Raw genomic sequence first — 20,668 nt, forward strand, 5'->3', positions numbered from 1 at the left:
TTTTTACCCTTCTATTTTCACTTTTTTTGACCTCTAAAATTTTATAATATCTAAAATTTAATTTGACCTCTAAAATTTTATAATATCTACAATTTAATACAATAAACAAAATTAATATACATATATTATTTTTTACTTTTTGGATTTCTATTTGGGGTTAGAAAGTGATTTTTAATTTATCGACATGCAAGTCTTTTTGTGTGATATAATGTTTGAGAAATAAATATAATAAGCATAGGTGGTAAAAATTAATGACATATTTATTGTTATTATTTTGTTTAACTCTTTTTTTAATGAGCCTGATAGGCTTCAATTTATATTTCAAATTTATTTTTAATGACTTTAAACGTAATATACCTCTTCATTATTTTAAATTTTGAAATTGTTTGGGAAATTTTTAAATTTTCATATATTATTTTCACTGGGCCAATATTTACATAAGGTATCTATATATATAAACTTGATATATTTTAAACTGGTATGTTATTCATGTATCAAATTCAGTTTTAAATGATGATGTGTCTAACATTTTTTAAATTACTCTATTTCATTTCTTGCAAATTTTATACTAATTTTTTTAGTGTTTTTGGATGACACCAAATTAATTTCAGTCATTTTATACTAACATTGTTTCTTTTGGGATAATTTATAAACATCCAAATTGAAAATAAATTGTATATGATTAGTATTTTTAAATTAGTATTTTTTAAATTGAAATTACCATTAACTTATTTGTACCCATAAAAAGTAATACAAAATTGCAGGCTTGCAAATTACCATTGCCATATTTCATGCAGTAACACGTTGAATCAACATAGGATTTTATATAAAATTATGTTTGACTAATTACACTATCAGATATATTTGCCAACTCAGTATTAGTAACAGAGGCCTTCATTGTACCAAATCTCCGTTTTTTAGGCAATAGACTATCATCATGCACTTATCTTTTCCTTCTTCTAGGCTATAAATATAAATAAATAAGGTTTGTACACTTATCGCATCTTGACTTGATCAGTATAGAGAAGTAGGTCAGCCAAAACCGATCATACAGGTTGGTTCATGGATGCACACGATCATCTCGCGGTTGTGGATGGAAGCAAGATGACATGGAACGTAAGGGTCCGTGTTACAAGAATATGGCCTTCGACAATACCAAATGGTGTCATAGTCAGATGGAACTTGCTCCTGTTAGATTCAGAGGTAATACAAATAAATTTCTGTTGTCCGTGACATGAAAACAATTTCTAATATTTTTGTATTTGCTGTAAATCCAGAACACTCACGTGCATGCATCCACTACCCCTGAAATATGGATTCAATTCCAGAATTTAATCAATGAAGGAGTTGTGTGCATGGTTAGGAATTTCAGTGTCATACCTGCCAATGGCATTTTCCGACCTGTGCTTCACCCACGCCAAATAGCATTTACAGAGGCGACCCGAATCAATGTTATTCCGGAAGAGGAATTTACAATTCAAATGCACAGGTTTGAAATTATTCCACTGGAAGACTTGCAGGAACATGTTGTTGAAGGAAATCCAAATTGGCTAAATGAATTCTCCATAGGTCGGTATGCTACCAAAAATCTTTTAATCATTTCCATTCTGTATCATTAATCTATGTACTATGTTGTAATAGATGTAATGGGAATGGTGGAAGATCTTGAACCAATCCAGGAATCCCAGACAAACCATGGTCCAGTAGAAATTATAAAATTCACAATATATGATGGAAGGTATAATTTTGGCCTATTTACTACTGTATAAGTGCATAACTTATAACTTCTTACTGTAACATCTTTATAAATATGAAATCAGTGTTAGACACAAAGTGCATATATCGGGACCCTTCAACCCTGACGCGTTATCGTTGTATGACGATCAATTTGCAAATCCCAAGATTGTCATAATGGCAAGCACAAGAATTTCTGAGTTTAGAGGTAAGAGAAGTAGCTACGTTGCAAAAAATTAAGCTTTAAAGTCTTTACCTTTTGTGCTAAATCATCTATATCTTCTACAGGGACTATTAAGATAACTAATCTTTCGTCCACCAAGATTTATGTGAACCTTGAATGCCCGGAAGTGACAACGTTCAGACACTGGTAAAATTATACCAAGTTTTGTCTTTTTATATTATGAAACAAATCTATTATTTAATGTGATGGATCAAATTTGTGTTATTTTTCCCATATTATATTCTATATGTAGGTTGATCAATGATGGCTTCATGGAGTTTTGGCCTATCATTTGATCTGAAGAACTAGATGCTAAGTACGACATGGGAGCTAATAAGAACTGGGTTGCTGTGAGGCAGATTTGTGCCGCATCATTCCTTGATTCAGATTATTGTTTTGGGTTTCATCCTAGGATTTTCTTTCTGTTAAAAATGAATTCTATTCATCCAGTTAGGCTTTGATTTCATAAGTTTCTTTTTATCAGATGACCTCATTTGCTTTATTATTTCATTAGACTATGTCTGCTTTATAATTTTCAAAGAGCATGATTGCATTTTTTATTTGAGATATATAGTCTGAAGGATTTTTTATAAAGCAAGATGATTTTGACAATGTGAGTTGAATTTCACTTAGATTTTATTCATGTTTCTGGGGTATAATCATGTACATATGTATATCTAAAAGTGGTACATATGTATATGAAGAATGGAGAATCATTTTCAGCACTTGAAATAGTTTCTGGAGACTCAAAAATTTTCAGCACTTGAAATAGTTTGGGATCAGCGTGGAAGAAGAAAGTGCTCAGACCATTGCCACAGTTCAAGATGCAGCAGATTTGATTGAGAAGCTTTACAAGAAAAAATAGTAAAGACGTTTAGAATAATTGTTTGTTCATAGCTGTTAAGAACTGGAGCCACGTCTTTGTGTTTGTCAAGAAAATTATCAGAGAGGCTATTTGATATGTATTGCTCTGCTGTGTTCACGTAAGAGAATATTTTTGTCAAAAAGCAATTTAGTATCAGGCAAATATATTGCCTTATACTCCGTCTTACCCATGGACTCTACTGATGTTTTATCGTGGTCGTCATTTGTTGATTTAATTATTTTTCGTATTAGTATAAATTCCCATATGCTTCCAGTTTTACAAAATAAATCCATAATACAGCAATTTTATGAATTATTAATTATTTTAAAGGGAGCTCGCGAAGCGCGGGCATAATTCCCTAGTATTCTTAATGCATGCTAGTGAAGGCCCCAAAAATACTCCAAATTTTACCCATATTTTTTGCCTGCTCCACCGACCCACCGACCCGTAAATCCGTTAACCCATCTGCCCATCTCAGTTTTTTTCTCCCGGATAATTGATCGTGCTTCCGTTACCTTATCTCTCACGTCCTAATTCAAAATTTTGAATTCCAGATCTTGCAAAACCATCTTCAAGCTTTATGATCAGCAATCATTCGCCAGGCATGTGTGTTTCAAAGCAGGCATAGTTTATACCTGATTCCTTATCCACTATTCGAATTTCTCCAGTGTTCTCATGTCTTCAATCTCCTCTGCCTGTCCCCTGCTAAGAATTGAACACACGTGTTTTCTGAATTGCTCCGTGCTCCATCTGCCTACACTCACGCGGGCTGTTACATTCTCTCCCCCCATTTATTATTCCAAAATCACTTTCGATCTCCAGGATATCAGAGATCAAGTACCGGGGAAGACAGGCTGCACTGGATCAGTTATGGTTGTGTTCGTTTCTGCATAGCCAACGACGGACAAGCCACCCTCTCCACCACGTATTCCTCCCCCGTCGACAAGTAGGTTAATCTGTACCCATATATACGCTCCTGTATTGTGTATAGGTTAAGCTGATAAGTTAGATGATGAATGCATTCAAGGTGTTTGATTTATATTCTCTGTGATTTTGTTTAATTATTTTTACCTATTTTTGCCTCTGTGTATGATCTAGCCACATATTTCATGTCTCTGTGGTCCAAGTCATGTTGTTAAAGAAAATAACACGATCCCCGTTGAAGGTGTAATCATCCCTGTCACCAGCCAATCGGCATTTGAAAGCACATGGAGTTGAACCGGTGAGTGATGAATTAATTGAGATAAAGTAGGAGTAGTGTATTTCATTTATGCGAGTAGTCTGCTTATAAGATCAAGTGCGGTGCTGAGCTCAATTGCTCTGCCACCCGTTTCTTTTCTCTGTCACCTATAATGATTTGGTTTATGATGCATGATTGCCCTGATATATAATGATTGTTTTCAGATACACATCCTGATGGATCATACATATACAAGATTATTGACGAGGTAACTGAAATTGAGATCATAGTGTAGAGCTAAATCTTCATATCTAAATTAGCCTAAATCTTCATACTAATGGCAAACTTTGTCACCAATAACGGGAATGAAACTTTCCGGGGACTTAGGATGAGAAATGGAAGGGAATTTTGTTGACATATTGCTGTCTTTTTATCACGTGCATGTCCCATATCGTCCACATTGAGTATTTAGTTTGTGTGTCACAGCCTCTTCAATTGATGTCAGTGGAAGCGGCATTTTTGTATCCGGGATCACATAGATTGATCCCGCAACGACCACTGGCCAAGCTACAATGGACATGATAGGTGACCGACACCTCTACAACCAAGATTTTAATTTGTGTATAATCAATCTTTTCGAATGTATGTTGCCCTGAAATCTTACAATTCATACTCATAAACCAGGAAACTCCAAAAGAAGACGTGGTCCAAATGTCAATATAACATATTTGGTGAGGAACTTACATGTTTCGTGATTTTAGAAGTAAATTGAACTCAACATAACAACAAAGTTATATAACGGCATTGTAATATATTCTCTGTGCTGACAAGATTTAATTTTTAGAGATCTTTGCTTTTTAAAGACCAGTTTAAAATATTCTACATAAACTATGATGTGCTCCTTTCTGATGCAATTTTGTTTCTACTGCTGATACAAAGAGCAACCATTTTTGATTTTTGATGTGGGAGTCCTTTTTTAGCAATGCAGGTGTTTAGTCATGTGCCTTGGGTTTCGTACATTCCCTACATTCTGATATACTAATAATGTAGGGAATTAAGAGTCTGTCAAAACAATCTTCAACCTTATGGCTCATATCTACGATCTTCTAATAGTTTCTCAAAATAGTTCTCAAAATCTTCAACCTTATGGCTCATATCTACGAACTTCTGTCGATCTTCGAGACTATTTCAAACTGCGGCGTCCAACTAAAGCATGGTTTTTCAAACGCAGTTCCTTTGCTAGACGGGTTTTGACCAGGTTTACATCCATTTGGCTCCTGGGTTACTGAATCTGAACTGCACGTATAAGCATTAATTCACGGATTTTTTGTACGGACAACTGCAGGTACGATTAATTGAGTGCATGATTTTGTATTGAACGTGTTTGATAATAGGTCATCTATCTGCTTAGGTTGATTTTGTAGGTGGAGATCAATCTAAACTACAATCCCTCACCCACGATTTCTGTTGATTTCATTACCAAGAAATTTGAGAAAGGTTAGAACAGTTTTGTGCAAATGAAATATTTGTGTTGTGATACAGAAGGAATATTTTTGAATCTTTTTTGAATATTTTTTTTTGATATTATAGGCATTTGAATGGAAAGATTTGTCTTTTAATTCTTTTGGATTCAATTTATTTGATTTTTGTTATAATTTGCCATGTATGATTTCTTATTTATGGTTAGTATAATTCAAAGGTCATAAAGTGTTTGTTAGAATGTCTAACTAAGCAAATTGTTCTTTGTGTTTTTTGATGCCATTGTGAAGTCATTTAAGAGTATCAATATTGTGGACATAACAGATGCACATAGCAGATGGTTCGCAAGATTAGATATGCAAGTTATTTCATTTTAAGGCAGAGCGATCCTTTAGATGTTATATTTTTATTGATGTTTCTTCCTGACACTATAGGCTAGGGACTCTGGAGAGCTTGAAGATATTGGTATAAAAGTTGAGCTTGCATGGTCATTTTACTGGTAAATCAAAACTTTCATTCTTTATATATGAAAAGACAAGTAGCTATGAGTTTTATATGCTCCATATCTATTGTATATTAAGAACTTTCATTGACTGCACATGAATTGAAATCATGGTTAGCTCCAATAGCTTTAGCGTGGGATGCATAACATTGAAGCCTTTTCATTCACTTCTAAATTTGCACTTTTTGCCTGTAACAATGGCCAGTAAAAACCAGAACTTGAAAAGATGAGAGTGGTGACATTGTTATGCTATAAATTTAAGTTGGAGCAAAAAAAGAGGGTCTACATGGATTATCGAAACAAGACTAAGAACATTAGCTTTAGCATGGAATAAACAACTTATACAACATTATATTTTTATTTTTATGAATGTGTTGTGGATTCAAAATTTAGGTTAGCTTCAGTTAATGCATCAAAGTGAAGAGATTCTTCTTGCAGAAATCAGATCAAGTTATAAGGGCATTAGCTTTAGCATGGGATAAACGTCTTAGTTGACGAAATTGGTTTATTGCCTGATGATTTGCAGAATCTAATACATTCACTATCCTATGTGTAAGTTTTTAGAGCTCTTTTTTCCCCTGTCTAATATATGAATCATGTGTTCTTTTTCCACCAGGATAGATAAAAAAGATCCCCATAGGACTTGATTTTTGAGGATAGTGAATTACAAATCCAGGTTTCTCTCATGCTCTATGTTAGTACAATTTATGAAATTAAATTATCAAGAACTTTAACGATTAGTTGTTCATGATTCATAGCTATGAAGAGTCGGAAACATGGACCAAAAATCGAAAGTTGTATGGTAATGGACAACAACTTACTTAAAGTTTGGTTATGAAATTAACATCTTAAATACGAGTAAGTTGCATGGTTCCTTATAGTTATATAATATTTGTACCAATAGGTTCCTCAAAACTTATATATAGCACAAGATAAATAAAAACAATGGCGCCCAAAAATTTATATAATATACAAAACACAGTGTGAAGCAAGATTGAAAAGAAGTTACTGAACTAATAACCTGGAGGGAAATATCATATTGATTCCTTGAGCTAGATATATCTACTTTGCGAGCAATGGACTCCTGCTTAATTCGCCATGTCTTCTCTACACCTTCAGGTTCCAAAGATCTCCCTCAGTGGCATAAGCCACTACAAAAATGACAAATAATCCAAAATATCAAGTTAAATTTATAATAATATAATTCCTAAATTCATATCACACATGACACTGCTCAACAATGTTAATATTATATGATAACAAAAACCTTTTCATCCTGCAGGCAAATATAATTACATATACACATATATTACAAACGACACTGAAACATACCATTTATATAATAAACATGTGTATTGTACTGCATTATTAAATAATATAATACCATTTGGGGATTTACCGTATTTAGTATCTGGTGTGCAAATATCCATTTAGGGATATGAATTTTTGGTATCAAGTTATCTTGTTCTTAAGGGCAGCATGAAATATTATAAATCTGCTGCAATCATGACTTAAGGTAGCATGAAATATATCATACCAGTTCCTTATAATCTAACATTTTTCTCTCTCAGGTCGCTCTCCTTTCACTCCATTGATGTAAATAACATGACTCACCTGTGCCGAAAATCACCACCAGGCGCATCTAATTGCAACATGTCAGCAAAATCTAATATCACATTCCAACTCCCTCCCACGCAAGTTCACAAAGGAATAACAGTCAAGCAATGATCTACGTTCAGAGATGTGCTATATAATGGAAGACTTTCATAATGCAGATAATGGTATTGCTCAACCTCGAAATACGTTTATAGCTGTTTGAAATCATCTCTTTCCTATTTTCCAGTCTCTTATAATATATTTTCTCTGATATAACATTATCTAATTATGTTTAACTTGTGTGGAATTTATGGTACACAAATGTGGAATGAAGAGTGTAATAATAAGACGTCCAAAAGCCAAGCACCGACTTCTTCTCTGTGTTGCAAGAACAGAAATGTTAAGCTTCCAAAGAACCTCAGCCACCTGAACCACTAGCGTCTTTGTTGACAGGTGGTTTTAAGTCCAAGCATTGGGTGGTACATCCGATGTTATAGATCCTGACATAACATTCAAATTCAAATATGTTGTAACCACTCTCAACTGTTATGATCAATGGACCAGCCACCATCTCCACGCAGAAATCCTTCCCGATCGACAGGTAGTTTTAGTTAACCTGCAATTCTAACACCTTCTTTCTTTGTCGGTATGCATCCTGTCCAAGGTCAACTATGCACCTAAAAAGCGTGGATCATTGTAATGTTTGTGTGATCATTACTGACGTTCCTTCTGTGCAGATATGGTGCTCGACGAAAAAGACTCGGCACGTTCTACAGAAAGTGAATTGGCAGGTATGTTCTTGGTACTTAATTAATATGGAACTTGGTATGCTCTGTATCATAAAAACATGGATTTAAACAACGACGACTTACAGGACGCAAGCGAGTAGTTCGGACGGGTGATCCATACTACGAGGCAGGTATACAGTTCTTTACTCCCCATTGTCAAACTTGATCTCCCCGTTGTTGATGATTTGCATCTCGCATTTGGTAGCCGTTAAACGTCGCAGCGTGGAACAGCACGCGATGAATTCTTGCACAAGAGGATGCTTTCACGATGCCTTCAAATGTCAACACAAGGAACAATGCTAATACAAATGCTGGTATGTCACTTTTTTAAGTTTTCTCCAAAGCAATAAAAAACCAGAGCTTACATGTGTATACCTACCTTAGTACTTTGCATATAACATGGTCACACTGCCTCTTTAGTACCTTATCAGTAGCTACTTAATCCCAATGGGTTAAATTTTCAAACTTGCCTCTTTAGTCTATTTTGTTACTTTGTTAATTTTTGATTAGATTAATGTACTTGCTCTTTGTTAATCTTTTTATAAAATGATATAAAAGATACTCTTTGTTAATCTTTTATAAAATGATATAAAAGATAACCACCAGGTTTTGAGAGAGCTGTTTTCACCTTTTAAAAGTAGAAATAGACAGAAGATGATCCAGTGGCAAACACTGGCAATTTGCAAAGATTATTTGCTGCCATGGCTATAGATACAATAGCACCTCCTGTATTCTCATGTCTGTGCATAGTGGTCATGATTCTTGGAGCAATACACAGAATATACATGCATTAAATATTAAGCATACCTCTGTTGTTGACTGGGTTCATATCTGGAATAAAGTTATCTGACTTTTTTTTCCGGATTTTATCAGATAAAGTTTTTACCGAAAGGCAACCTCTCCGATCTCTTGACATCAATGCGCCTGCTCTGAACATCCCTTTGTCACTCAGCAGCACGTCCCGGGGTTCAATCAAACGCAGCCATGTGTCACACACAAACTCTTTATCTGGAAGTAACAAAAGCACTTTTCATCGTCACTCTCCTCTTAAATATCATCAACTTTAATTGTATTTTACGATACCATGCTTCTTTCAGGTGTCGGCCAGTATGCTCCTGCTCATTATAATCAACCAAAGAAAATGTGTCAAAAGTAGTGGCCATGAGAACACACAATTATATATTGATGGATGTGGTAATTCTGAGGGTAAGTTATCATACTCCACGTGCACCATGTCTGCTGTTCAGTACATAATTGTAAAAGTCTAATGACCTATAATTTATTTCCAAAATGAGACAATTTCACGCGCAGCTCCCAGACGTAGAGGAAGAGGTCCTGCAGTTTCAAAGTTGTATTCGCACATGCTTGCTGTTGATGCTCCAGTGTATCAAAAAAGACTCAGTAAAAAAGGATGGTATTAGCTACACTACAGCCTTTTCGCATGGTTGGTGATGCTTGAACTGGCATGTAATACATGTGCTTATGTGTATTTTTTTTATTTTTATGCATGTGCAGTTTCAAAGCCGCGACGTCGTGGTCCAGGGGTTAACAAAATAATAAATTCCAAGAATCAGTGATTGATCTTAACAAAGCGCCGAAGGCTGGTAATTATATTGCCTTTCGCTTTCCTCATAATTTCAATTCCAACAATCTTACCTACTGTTTAATTTTGCAGCAAAGAAACCAAGAACCAGAGGTCTAGGAATTGAAAAATTATTGGCGCAGAGGTTTGGTAATGAAGATGGCAATAAAACAGGTACTCAGGCAACTGCAATGGATGGTATTAATTCACTTCCCGCGTTAATACATATTTACGTTTCCTTCTCAGTAGTACACTCATTGTTTATGGATTCACATGCAGATGACATTAATACACCATGCACACAGGGAGCTACTCACAAGTCTCCAACTACTGCCGGTTAGTAGTGTGTTATGATGTCAAACTATATGACAAGTTGCTAATTAAATCTTCATTCTATATAAAGATTGCAGGACTCCCGGTAGCACTGTAACCTACCAGACAAGTGTTCCTCACTGCACAGCACAAACAGCATGCTCCTCACAACACGTCTGAGAATTCAAGTTCTACTTTCGCATCGTCTTATGTGTTGTCCCGGCTACACGAATCAGGTATTTTAAGCACCATTGCACAAGGACCTCAGCCTCTACATATCTTAATCAATTTTGATTTATATACTAGATGTATACATGCAGTCATATTTATTCGCAACAGAACAGTATTAGCCAATCAATCTGTTTGGTTGTTATCTTGCAGAGTCTAGCAGACCTTTCCGGCCAAGTAGTGCGCGTCTACGTCTGGTGTTAAGGATCTCTCCGGGATTTTGACGATGCAGCTGATGATACAGAGCATGATAATCTGTATGATGAAGGTACTGTGTTTGTTATAAGTAGTTTCAAATTAATTCATGTATTGTAAAATAGTCTACATACCAACTCATTTTCTGTACAGGTGAGGATGCGACTGAGGATTCTAATCCTGATATGTGGCAGGCTATGCCAACCTCGGTCCTCCAAATGCTATTTGCCGACAATGTAACGGAATAATGTGGGATATGGAGCGCAACAATAAATCAAATCCGAATGCAGCTCCAACTTTCTCTTTGTGTTGTAGAGTGGCCAAGTTGTTCTCCCCCCTGAGAAGCATGCTCCAGAGCCTCTAGCTTCTTTACTCTATGGAGGTCCCAAATCAACTCATTTTCGTAAGAACATCCGGGTGTATAATTGTATGTTTGCAATGTGTTCAGTGGTGGGAAATAGACCATAAAATAAATAGAGGTGGAGCGCCGTTCTGTTTCAAGATCAGAGGACAGAATCTTCATTTTATTGGAAGCCTCATTCCTGATGAAGGGGAAAAACCAAAGTTTTGTCAGCTATACATTTATGACACTGATAATGAGCATCTAACAGGATTGGTGCTGTTGGAGCAAAGGTCGATGATGTTGATCTAGACATAGTTGACAGTCTCACACGGATGCTTGACGAAAATAATAAGCTGGTTAGTTATTTTCGCACTGCCCAGAGGAGATTCAAAAGTAATGAACAAGAAGACTTCAAACTGGTACTTATATCATCACAGGCAGAAAATGGTCGTCCGAACATTATAGGTCCATCCAATGAGTTTGCAGGTTTGATTGTTAATGCTACTGCAGACACGGCTGGATGTAGAGACACTGTATGCCAAACCAACCAAGGATATCTAAAGCGGGTATTCGAAACAGATGCTTATTTTATGCAGCTTCAATTTCCCCTTTTATTTCCACAAGGAGATGATGGATACCACACTGAAATTCCATTGAAAAATTGCAAGAAAAGAAGACCAGAACCAGCTGATAATGATGAGACAGAAGGTGATCGAAAGTTCAGAGAGCATGTTACAATGAAAGAGTATTATTCCTATAAATTGATGATACGGACAAATGAAGGTTCTTTTTATTCCTCCTACCATTGCACTGTCACAAATTCTTAACAAATATTAATCATCAAAGCTGTATTTTATATAACCGTTCCTATTGGTGATCGTCCTTTGTTTCAATATAGGATTGACTCCGCATCTTGGTGGAAGGTTGTGGCAACAATATGTGGTTGATGCTTTTACAGCCATGGAGCAGTATAGACTGGATTGGATATCTCGAAACCAAACCACTATTCGTTCTGACCTCTACACTCTGTACGTGATGCAGTGCGTAGGGGAGATAATGATCCTTCACATGTTGGAAAATGTGTGGATACTTCCGGCATCTTTTACAGGTTCCAAGCGGTATATTTCTCAGTATTTTAAAGATTCGCTTGCACTGTGTCGCAGTATTGGCCATCCATCTCTTTTCTTAACAATGACAACAAATTCAAAATGGCCTGAGATTACAGAAATGATGAAGCACTTGCCTGGAGTAAATGTTGCAGATGCTCCAGATGTTGTTGCACGTGTATTTAAAATGAAACTTGACCAGCTAATCGACCTCATAAAAAAGAAGCATTTCTTTGGCCGTTGTATTGGGTGTTAAGTGCTTTCTAAAATCTGAATTTTTTTTCCTTCTTTTATAATGCTATTTTATCCAATGCTAATATTTTGTTTTTTTTAATTATATGACAGTGATGCATGTAATTGAATTCAGAAGCGTGGGTTGCCACATGCTCATATGTTGGTATGGCTAGACGACAAAGACAAGCCTAAGACGGCTGAACAGATTGACAAATTAGTGAGTGCAGAAATTCCAGATGAAGAGTCAGATCCTATTTGTTATCAGCAGTGAAAAATTATATGATTCATGGTCCGTGTGGGAAAGACACTTCTTACTCCCCATGCATGTTAATGATAAATGTGGACGTCACTTCCCAAAAAGGTACAAACGATGAAAATGCACATGCAGTCATAGTGACTTTAGTTATCTTTTTAAAACGTTATACCTGTATGATTGCCTCACCTTTATCTAAATTTGCTACACAGGGTTAATGGAGTAACATGTTTCGATGAATGTGGGTTTCCTAATTATCGGCGTCGAGACACAGGCAAGACAGTTAAGAGGAAGGGTGTGCTTCTCAACAATAGGTTGTTGTCCCGTATAATAGGGAACTACTGCTTCGTTCCAATGCCATATAAACTTAGAGATATGCAATAATTCCCGCTCCTTGAAGTACCTGTTCAAATATTGTCTCAAAGGACATGATACTGCTACCATGCTTCTAAAGCGAAAAATGATAAATCAGTGCAGTTGATTGTCAAGACGAAAGGAAAGATTTTTGATGAGGTTAGGCATTATCTTGATGGGCGTTACGTTTCAGCTTCTGAAGCAGCTTGGAGAATTTTAGGCTTGGCATTCATTCTCGATGGCCATCTGTTGACCGATTACCATCCATTTGCCAGATAGCAAGTATGTTAGCTTCAAAACAGGAGAATCTTTGCAGAATGTTTGTCATCGTGCTGATTCTAAAAGATCCAACTGGAAGCTTGGTTCTTAGCAAACAACTACTGCCGGATGCTAAAACTACACGTATAATGAAATTTCCGAGTTATTTTACATGGCTTCCCAAAGAGTGCAAGTGGAAGTATAGACAGAGGGGTGATGTAGTTGGGAGGCTGTCGGAGGTTCATGCTACAGCCGGTGATTTGCTCTATCTCAGAATGTTGCTGATGCGGAAAAAGGGCTGTTTAGGATTTGAGGACATACGGACGGTCGATGGTGTTGTGTATGACACTTTTAAGGAGGCATGTGGTGCTATGGGTCTTTTACAAGACGACAACCAGTGGCATGAGGCATTGTCCGAAACTCTCACTCAGCCTTCCCTCATCATTACGTGAAATGTTTGTGAATATTTTGGCACATAATACTGTTGCTGATCCACTTTTATTATGGACTCGACACTGGAAATGTATGTCGGAAGATATTCTGAGGAAGCAAAGGAGCACAACTGGTATCAATGATCTTGAACTACCCGAAGTTGACATACATAATTACACTCTAGCAGGTATTTTAGTTTTTACTCAGCTATAAATAGTTGTTCAAACATGTCATAGTTGGTATGAATAATTTTAGCACCACACACCTTGGAGCAGACCACTCATTGTGTCTTTTCAATGCACATGTTGCTGCTTTCATGTTACTTCTGAAAATACCAGCCATATAGACACTCATTTCGTTTGAATTTAACATCCACCTTCATCTAGAGTCTTAACACAATACAGTTACATTTCAGGCTTTTTTATTTTTTATCACCGGTTCTTTACTCAGCTGTCTGTATTGTTTTAATGCCATGGTTTAATTCATTTGTAGATTTAATTTTTGATAATATATGTGGTGTTTGTTTGAGTTGTTCATTCTTTCTTTTAAACTGCTAGGTATGCGCAGCCACATAGTGTTGTGATATTCTAATTGTTATTCTTCTTATTTAAGCTCCTCACAGTTACTAGAGACTAATTATTTCAATTTGGTTACTGCATTGTTGTTATTGTTCCTACCTGTTATGTTAGATAGGCCTGTGTTTTCTTTTATATTATAGTGCTTGCCTTGATTCAGAAACTGCATACTATATGGTGTGATTTCAGGTCTATTTTTTGATAACCTGTTTTGAGATATATTAAATATTTATGTGGTTTTGCTCATTCTGAGTATGACTAATGACATTTGACCAACAAACATTTACCAGAACACTATTAAATACATTAAAAGCCCCAAAAAAACAACCCCAGAGCCAGACTTCTAAACTCAGATTTCTTTATCAGTTTAGTTCCTCTTTTGCTGTAGGTTACCTGATCAACTCTTCTTCTTCTTTTTTTTTTTTAATTTAATAGCCACCTTCAAATGGGATTGTATACGTGTGTGTGCGTCAAATCTAATATGAAAAATAATATAAATAGTAAAATTTCAACTTCATGATACCAATTATGTTTTAGAGCTACAAATGACCAATATATATATAGTATCATGTAATTTGCAGAGCATATTTTTAGAATTAAACAATATTTTTATTTGGCATTTTAGTACCTTGCTATAATTCCCCCTATTATAATTAAGAGTTTATAATTATGAGTTGCATCTATGAAGATTGGTCCCCACTTTTTTGGTTAGGTTTTGAATTCTTTTTCATATCACATTCTGTTCCTAATCATTTATTTACCCCTTCCTCTGGATTTGATTGGTTGTCCTTGCAGAAATTGAAAATTGTTTAATGATATTGGAAAGAGTTTGAAAGACTTCCCAGACCTGCCTTTCCAACAGATAACTACAGAAATGCTGATTTGAATAGGCTTATCATAGAGGAGACATCATACAATGTTAGAGAGATGAAGGAGGTTCACGATGCTAACTACCAGAAGTTAAATTCAGGCCAGAGGTGTGTATATAATTCAGTCATTGATTCTGTGCTCGCAAAGAAGGGGTGGATTATTCTTTGTACACGAAGTGGTGGATGCGGCAAGACTTTTCTTTGGCAAACAGTGATAGCTTACCTTCGTTCAGAACGTCGAATTGTAATCCCTGTTGCTTCTTCAGGGATTGCAGCGACACTGCTCCCAGGTGGGAGGACTGCACACTCTCGCTTCCATATACCTATAAAGCTTGATCAATACTCCTGTGCTGGCATTAAACATGGTACTGACCTTGCTGAATTAATCAAACTCACCGATTTGATTATTTGGGATGAGGCGCCTATGCAACACCCGCTATGCTTTTGAGTGTGTTGATCGTACTTTACGGGACATTATGTCTGCCGTTGATCCTGAAAGAGCCAAAAAACCATTTGGTGGAATAACTGTAGTGTTTGGTGGGGATTTCCGTCAGATTTTGCCTGTTATTCCAAAAGCTTCGAGAGCAGAAATCATTGCAGCAGCTTTGAATAATCTAAACTATGGGATCACTGCCAGGTGTTCCTTCTATTTCAGAACATGCGATTGCATGCTGGGAATAGTCCTGAGCATAACCAGATGATAAAAGAATTTAGTGAATGGCAGCTCCAGATTGGCGATGAAAAGTAGATCCAATTCGAATAAAGGAACACATTTCCGAGGGTGTTATTCAAATTACCTGAGCAACACGTGTCCACTCACATGACACACCTGTTCAAGATTTGATTGAAATTATATATCCGTCCTTCTCTGAAAACATGTTTTCTCGGCACTACCTTAGTTCTCGCGCCATTCTCACTCCTACAAATGCTGTGGTAGATGACATCAATTCTGCCATTCTTGATAAGTGCCAGGGGATGTACACACTATTTTAGTCAGGACTCCTTGGAGGATAAAGGCCCGGAGGAAATGAGTTTGATGAATCATTCCCGGTGGAATATTTGAACTCTCTGAACATGCCATGTATTCCTAAACATGAGCTCAAAATCAAGATAGGAACTCCAGTGATGCTGATGAGAAATCTGAACCAAATTAATGGGCTATGCAATGGTACTCGGATGATTGTCACGGGTTGTAAGAAGAACAGCATTGAATGTGAAATAATGTGTGGTTCACACATTGGTACTAAGCATCTAATACCACGTATTGAGATGATACCTACCGAGACACCATGGCCATTTGATTTCAAGAGAACTCAATTTCCTCTTCAGATATGTTTTGCTATGACCATAAACAAAAGCCAAGGACAGTCACTTGATAAAGTAGGGATTTTCTTACCAAGACCAGTATTTTGTCATGGACAGTTATATGTTTGCAGTTTCTAGAGTTACTTCTGCTTCTGGACTTCATATTCTGGTGGTTAATGACGAAGGCAAGACTACTGATATTACCTCAAATGTTGTTTTTCAAGGAGGTTTTTTACAACATACCAAGGTAGATGCAGGTTAATATGTGTTGCACTCTTTATTGACTCTGTTAGTAATATTTATGTTGATGTTATGAATTTAGCTATTCTTATAATTCTCGAGATGCAACGAGAGAGATAGATTATGTGGTAACTCATAGTTTTTTGACATACATTCTACAAATAGAGTTTTCTTTAATAGCATTACAATGTCAGTATATATAGTCTATTTAATACAAATTAAATATATAGTCAAGGAAATATTATAATCTAAATAGTTATTTTACGTCATCAATATTCTGAGATATTTAATAATTTGGAGGAAATAAATATAAGAATAAGACGTCATCACATAAAATAATTATAATCAACATATGGGATAAAATTGATGACATATTTATTGGTATTGCTTTAAACGTAATACACGGCTTCACTATATTAAATTATAAAAACGTCTGGAAAATGAATTTTTACTTTTTTCCATAGGCATCTAATCATGGTGCTACAACTTAAAGAATCAGTAACAACGAAGTTGAACACACAATATTAAAAATAAGTTTTGAGATATTTCCACACTAGAGTTACTGGCCGTGTGTATGGTAAAACCATTCTGCGACCTAATTTTTTTTATTTATTTGGAGCCGTGTGATTTTTTGTAATATATCGTGTCACATATAATTACTATTTCAAATTTACTTCTATTTGCTTAAGCCTAATATAAATTTTGAGTATTTTATAATTTAAAATTTAATAATATTTGAAAATGAGTTCTTCACTTTAATATCCTAGGCAACCTAAATTTTACAAATCCGTAATGCAAAGTGTAAAACACAATAAAAAAAATACGATACTGAGATAATTCTACATGTGAGTTATTATTTATAATATATGTCAATTTAATACAAATTAAATATATAATCAAGGAAAATATTATAATCTAAATGGTTTTTTTACGTCATCACATATTCTGAGGGATATCTATTTGGAGGAAATAAATATAGAATAAGACGTCATCACATAAATAATTATAATCAACATATGGGATAAAAATTGATGACATATTTATTGGTATTGCTTTAAACGTAATACACGGCCTTCACTATATTAAATTATAAAAAACGTCTGGAAATGAATTTTCACTTTTTTCCATAGGCAATCTGATCATGTGCTACAACTTAAAGAATCAGTAACAACGAAGTTGAACACACATATTAAAAATAAGTTTTTGAGATAATTTCCACACCAGAGTTACTGGCCGTGTATATGGTAAAACCATTCTGCGACCTAATTTTTTTTATTTATTTGGAGCCGTGTGATTTTTTGTAATATATCGTGTCACATGTAATTACTATTTCAAATTACTTCTATTTGCTTAAGCCTAATATACATTTTGAGTATTTTATATTTTAAATTTAATAATATTTGAAAAATGAGTTCTTCATTTAATATCCCAGGCAACCTACTTATGTTGCTACATTTAACAAATCCGTAAATGCAAAGTGTAAAACACAATAAAAAATTTACGATACTGAGATAATTTCTACATGTGAGTTATTATTTATAATATATGTCAAACCATTTTTTGTTACCTACCTAATTGTTTCTACTTCATTTCGACGCGTGTATTATTTTGTAATATAATGTTTGAAAAATATTTTTAATCATGATAGATATGAGATTGCAGAAATGTTTGTAAGTTAGAAGTTTCTCCAAAAATTGTTTCCTTTTGCACAGAGTTTTGTCATTATTTATTTCATATTTTTGAATTTTTGGTCTTCAGTTTATCAAATATACAAAACTTTAAACGTAGCTTGCAATTTTATTTTTTTACGAAATAAGGAAAAGATTTTGAATATAATGAGTAATGATCTTCTCAGGCTAATTGATATAATTTTTTTTTAAGGCAATCTCTAACGATTTGATACAGAGCAACCTCATATATGCTTTTCTATGTTATTTCCAAGTCGATTCAAATAGATGTTGTTTGTTATTATCAACTCCCCAGCTTATGCGTGCTTCATGATATCATGTACACAACTGCCATCAACTACGGGTAATGTTTTAGTGACAACCGTCGGTAACTGCTCCCTATCGTCCTCAACGCACGTCTATCCCTCCTTTTTTCATGCACCTAGCTATCTTTTTTACTTGCTTTCCTCGCCTATATAATAGCTGTACTTTAGCTTTCTATATACTCATTCCACACTTCGAAGTCATTAACCAATTGAGCGTGAAAAAGTGAGTTAATAGTTTCTTCAGTTCAGGACAATATGCAGGGAAGGATGTTTGATCACATTCAGAATCTCGAGAAGTCACGCACTAACTGGAAAATCAAAGCAAGGCTCACACGCTTTTGGCCAACATTTGCTCCAGAAACATCAACCATCAAGGGATACAATTTGATTCTCCTCGACGATGAGGTAAGGCTAATGCTTAAGTGAAAGTTTTTATGATGTTCCTGATATTTTTATTTTTGATCTTAACTATATTATTTGGAAATGCAGAATTCTCATGTGCATGCATATGTTTACCCCGATAACTGGCGAGCTATTGGCAAAGAGGTCGCTGAAGGGAAGTTTATGTTGTTGAGAAACTTTCAGGTCAGAGATACTATTGGGAAATTAAAACCTGTCTCAACAAAGCTTTGCCTTCGACTTCTTAATAGTACTACATTAAGGAAGTGGAGGACGATGTTATGATCCCAAAGCATAAGTTGAATTATGGACATGGGAGACTTGCTTGAGGAGTGTGACCGTTTGTCGGAGAATCAGAATCCGGAATTGCTTATGGTTGAATTTCTCCCATGTTTTTTTATTACCACGTGTGAATAAGATCTTATATTTAATTAACCTTCCTTTTTACAGATGTCATTGGTGCTGTGGAGGAGTCGACAAGGTAAAGCGAGTTCCGACAAGATATGGGGAGAGAGACCAAACCCGGTTCATATTTACGGATGGCCGGTTAGATATCATATTTTTAATGAGTTCTTGCAGTTGTGTTTTCATGCATGATTTTCTACTTTTTAATTTGTATATTACTGTCCGTTAAGAATGAGGTTTTAATTTGTTCTGTAATGTCAGTTTAAAATTCAAAGTAACGCTTTGGGTGACTTTGCTAGCTCGGTTAGTGAAAGTTTTAAGCCAGATCTTGAGAAACCTGTGATAGGCGTGCTCACGAGTGCGAAATTGTCAACTTTTAGGGGTATGCGGTATACTTTTCATTTGTTGTCATGTGCAAATGTGCGGAAATAACATTTTGGTATTTATCTGTTGATCAAAAATTAGAGGAACATCAAATTGGAGCCTTGCCGTCGACAAAGATTTACTTTAACCTCCCAATTGATTCAGTTGCTGAATATCGTGAAAGGTTTGTGTTTTAAAAATGCTTCATTTGTCCGCTTCATTCTGTCTGTTTAGTTACAGTAATGTCACATATTAGCAATCCTCGGTTACACATTTACAAACTCCCTTTATGTTTCACACAGATTGCGGGAAGAAGGTTATAAACCAGGAAAGTATATGCTGATCCACATCTATGCTTCCACAAGGATTGTTATTGAGAAGACGTCCTTCAAGCAGATGATTGAAGATCCCGGAAATTTTCGGTACAAGGTTTGTCAATTTAATCCAAACCTATACACTATATCATGATCCATGTCAATGTCTGCATCTTTATTCTCACTGGCAGAACATTTTTCCTAAATTTAATTAGTTCTGTCCATTCATGACAAATTAGAGGACTGTAATGATCAAGTTTGTCATTACCAAAGTTGAGGAAGAGGATAACTGGTGGGTTCAATAGCTGTGTTTCCTGCCAGGCTGAGGTTGAAAAAATAGACAAAAATTCAAGTGTCACGAGTGTACCGCAGTTTTGGATACTGTGAGAAAAGGTAAGTCATCCTTGGTTGTGATGTTTTGTATTTTATGAATAAATTCTCACGTGTGTTGCTTTCCATTCAAGGTTTCGCATTTTTGTTCTGGCTGACGACAGCACGTTACTGACAAATGTAATTCTTCTTGACCGAGTTGTTAAGCGTT

The 20,668-nt window shown here is 35.5% G+C and overlaps 2 protein-coding genes and 3 long non-coding RNA genes across 5 annotated transcripts; all 5 read left to right on the forward strand.

Annotated features, from left to right (window-relative positions):
- The first annotated feature begins 819 nt into the window (after positions 1-819).
- Positions 820-3,001, forward strand: LOC135151649 (uncharacterized). The gene is made up of 6 exons (XM_064090633.1): positions 820-1,203; positions 1,278-1,569; positions 1,642-1,738; positions 1,821-1,942; positions 2,023-2,104; positions 2,211-3,001. The coding sequence occupies exons 1-6, from the start codon at positions 1,063-1,065 to the stop codon at positions 2,251-2,253; spliced, it is 777 nt and encodes a 258-aa protein (XP_063946703.1). The 5' UTR covers positions 820-1,062; the 3' UTR covers positions 2,254-3,001.
- A 4,712-nt stretch (positions 3,002-7,713) lies between these two features.
- On the forward strand, positions 7,714-8,581 carry LOC135151727 (uncharacterized). The gene is made up of 3 exons (XR_010290615.1): positions 7,714-8,180; positions 8,317-8,370; positions 8,454-8,581. It is a non-coding gene; the product is annotated as an uncharacterized LOC135151727 (long non-coding RNA).
- A 1,349-nt stretch (positions 8,582-9,930) lies between these two features.
- LOC135151650 (uncharacterized) lies at positions 9,931-10,402 on the forward strand. The gene is made up of 4 exons (XR_010290451.1): positions 9,931-9,971; positions 10,043-10,123; positions 10,229-10,285; positions 10,353-10,402. It is a non-coding gene; the product is annotated as an uncharacterized LOC135151650 (long non-coding RNA).
- Positions 10,403-13,757: 3,355 nt separating this feature from the next.
- Positions 13,758-15,556, forward strand: LOC135151410 (uncharacterized). The gene is made up of 2 exons (XM_064089856.1): positions 13,758-13,851; positions 15,066-15,556. The coding sequence occupies exons 1-2, from the start codon at positions 13,758-13,760 to the stop codon at positions 15,554-15,556; spliced, it is 585 nt and encodes a 194-aa protein (XP_063945926.1).
- Positions 15,557-19,728: 4,172 nt separating this feature from the next.
- Positions 19,729-20,147, forward strand: LOC135151104 (uncharacterized). The gene is made up of 3 exons (XR_010289615.1): positions 19,729-19,832; positions 19,916-19,997; positions 20,116-20,147. It is a non-coding gene; the product is annotated as an uncharacterized LOC135151104 (long non-coding RNA).
- Positions 20,148-20,668: the final 521 nt, after the last annotated feature.

Source organism: Daucus carota, chromosome 3 (genome assembly GCF_001625215.2).
Source record: "Daucus carota subsp. sativus chromosome 3, DH1 v3.0, whole genome shotgun sequence".
Classification (NCBI taxonomy): Eukaryota; Viridiplantae; Streptophyta; class Magnoliopsida; order Apiales; family Apiaceae; genus Daucus; species Daucus carota.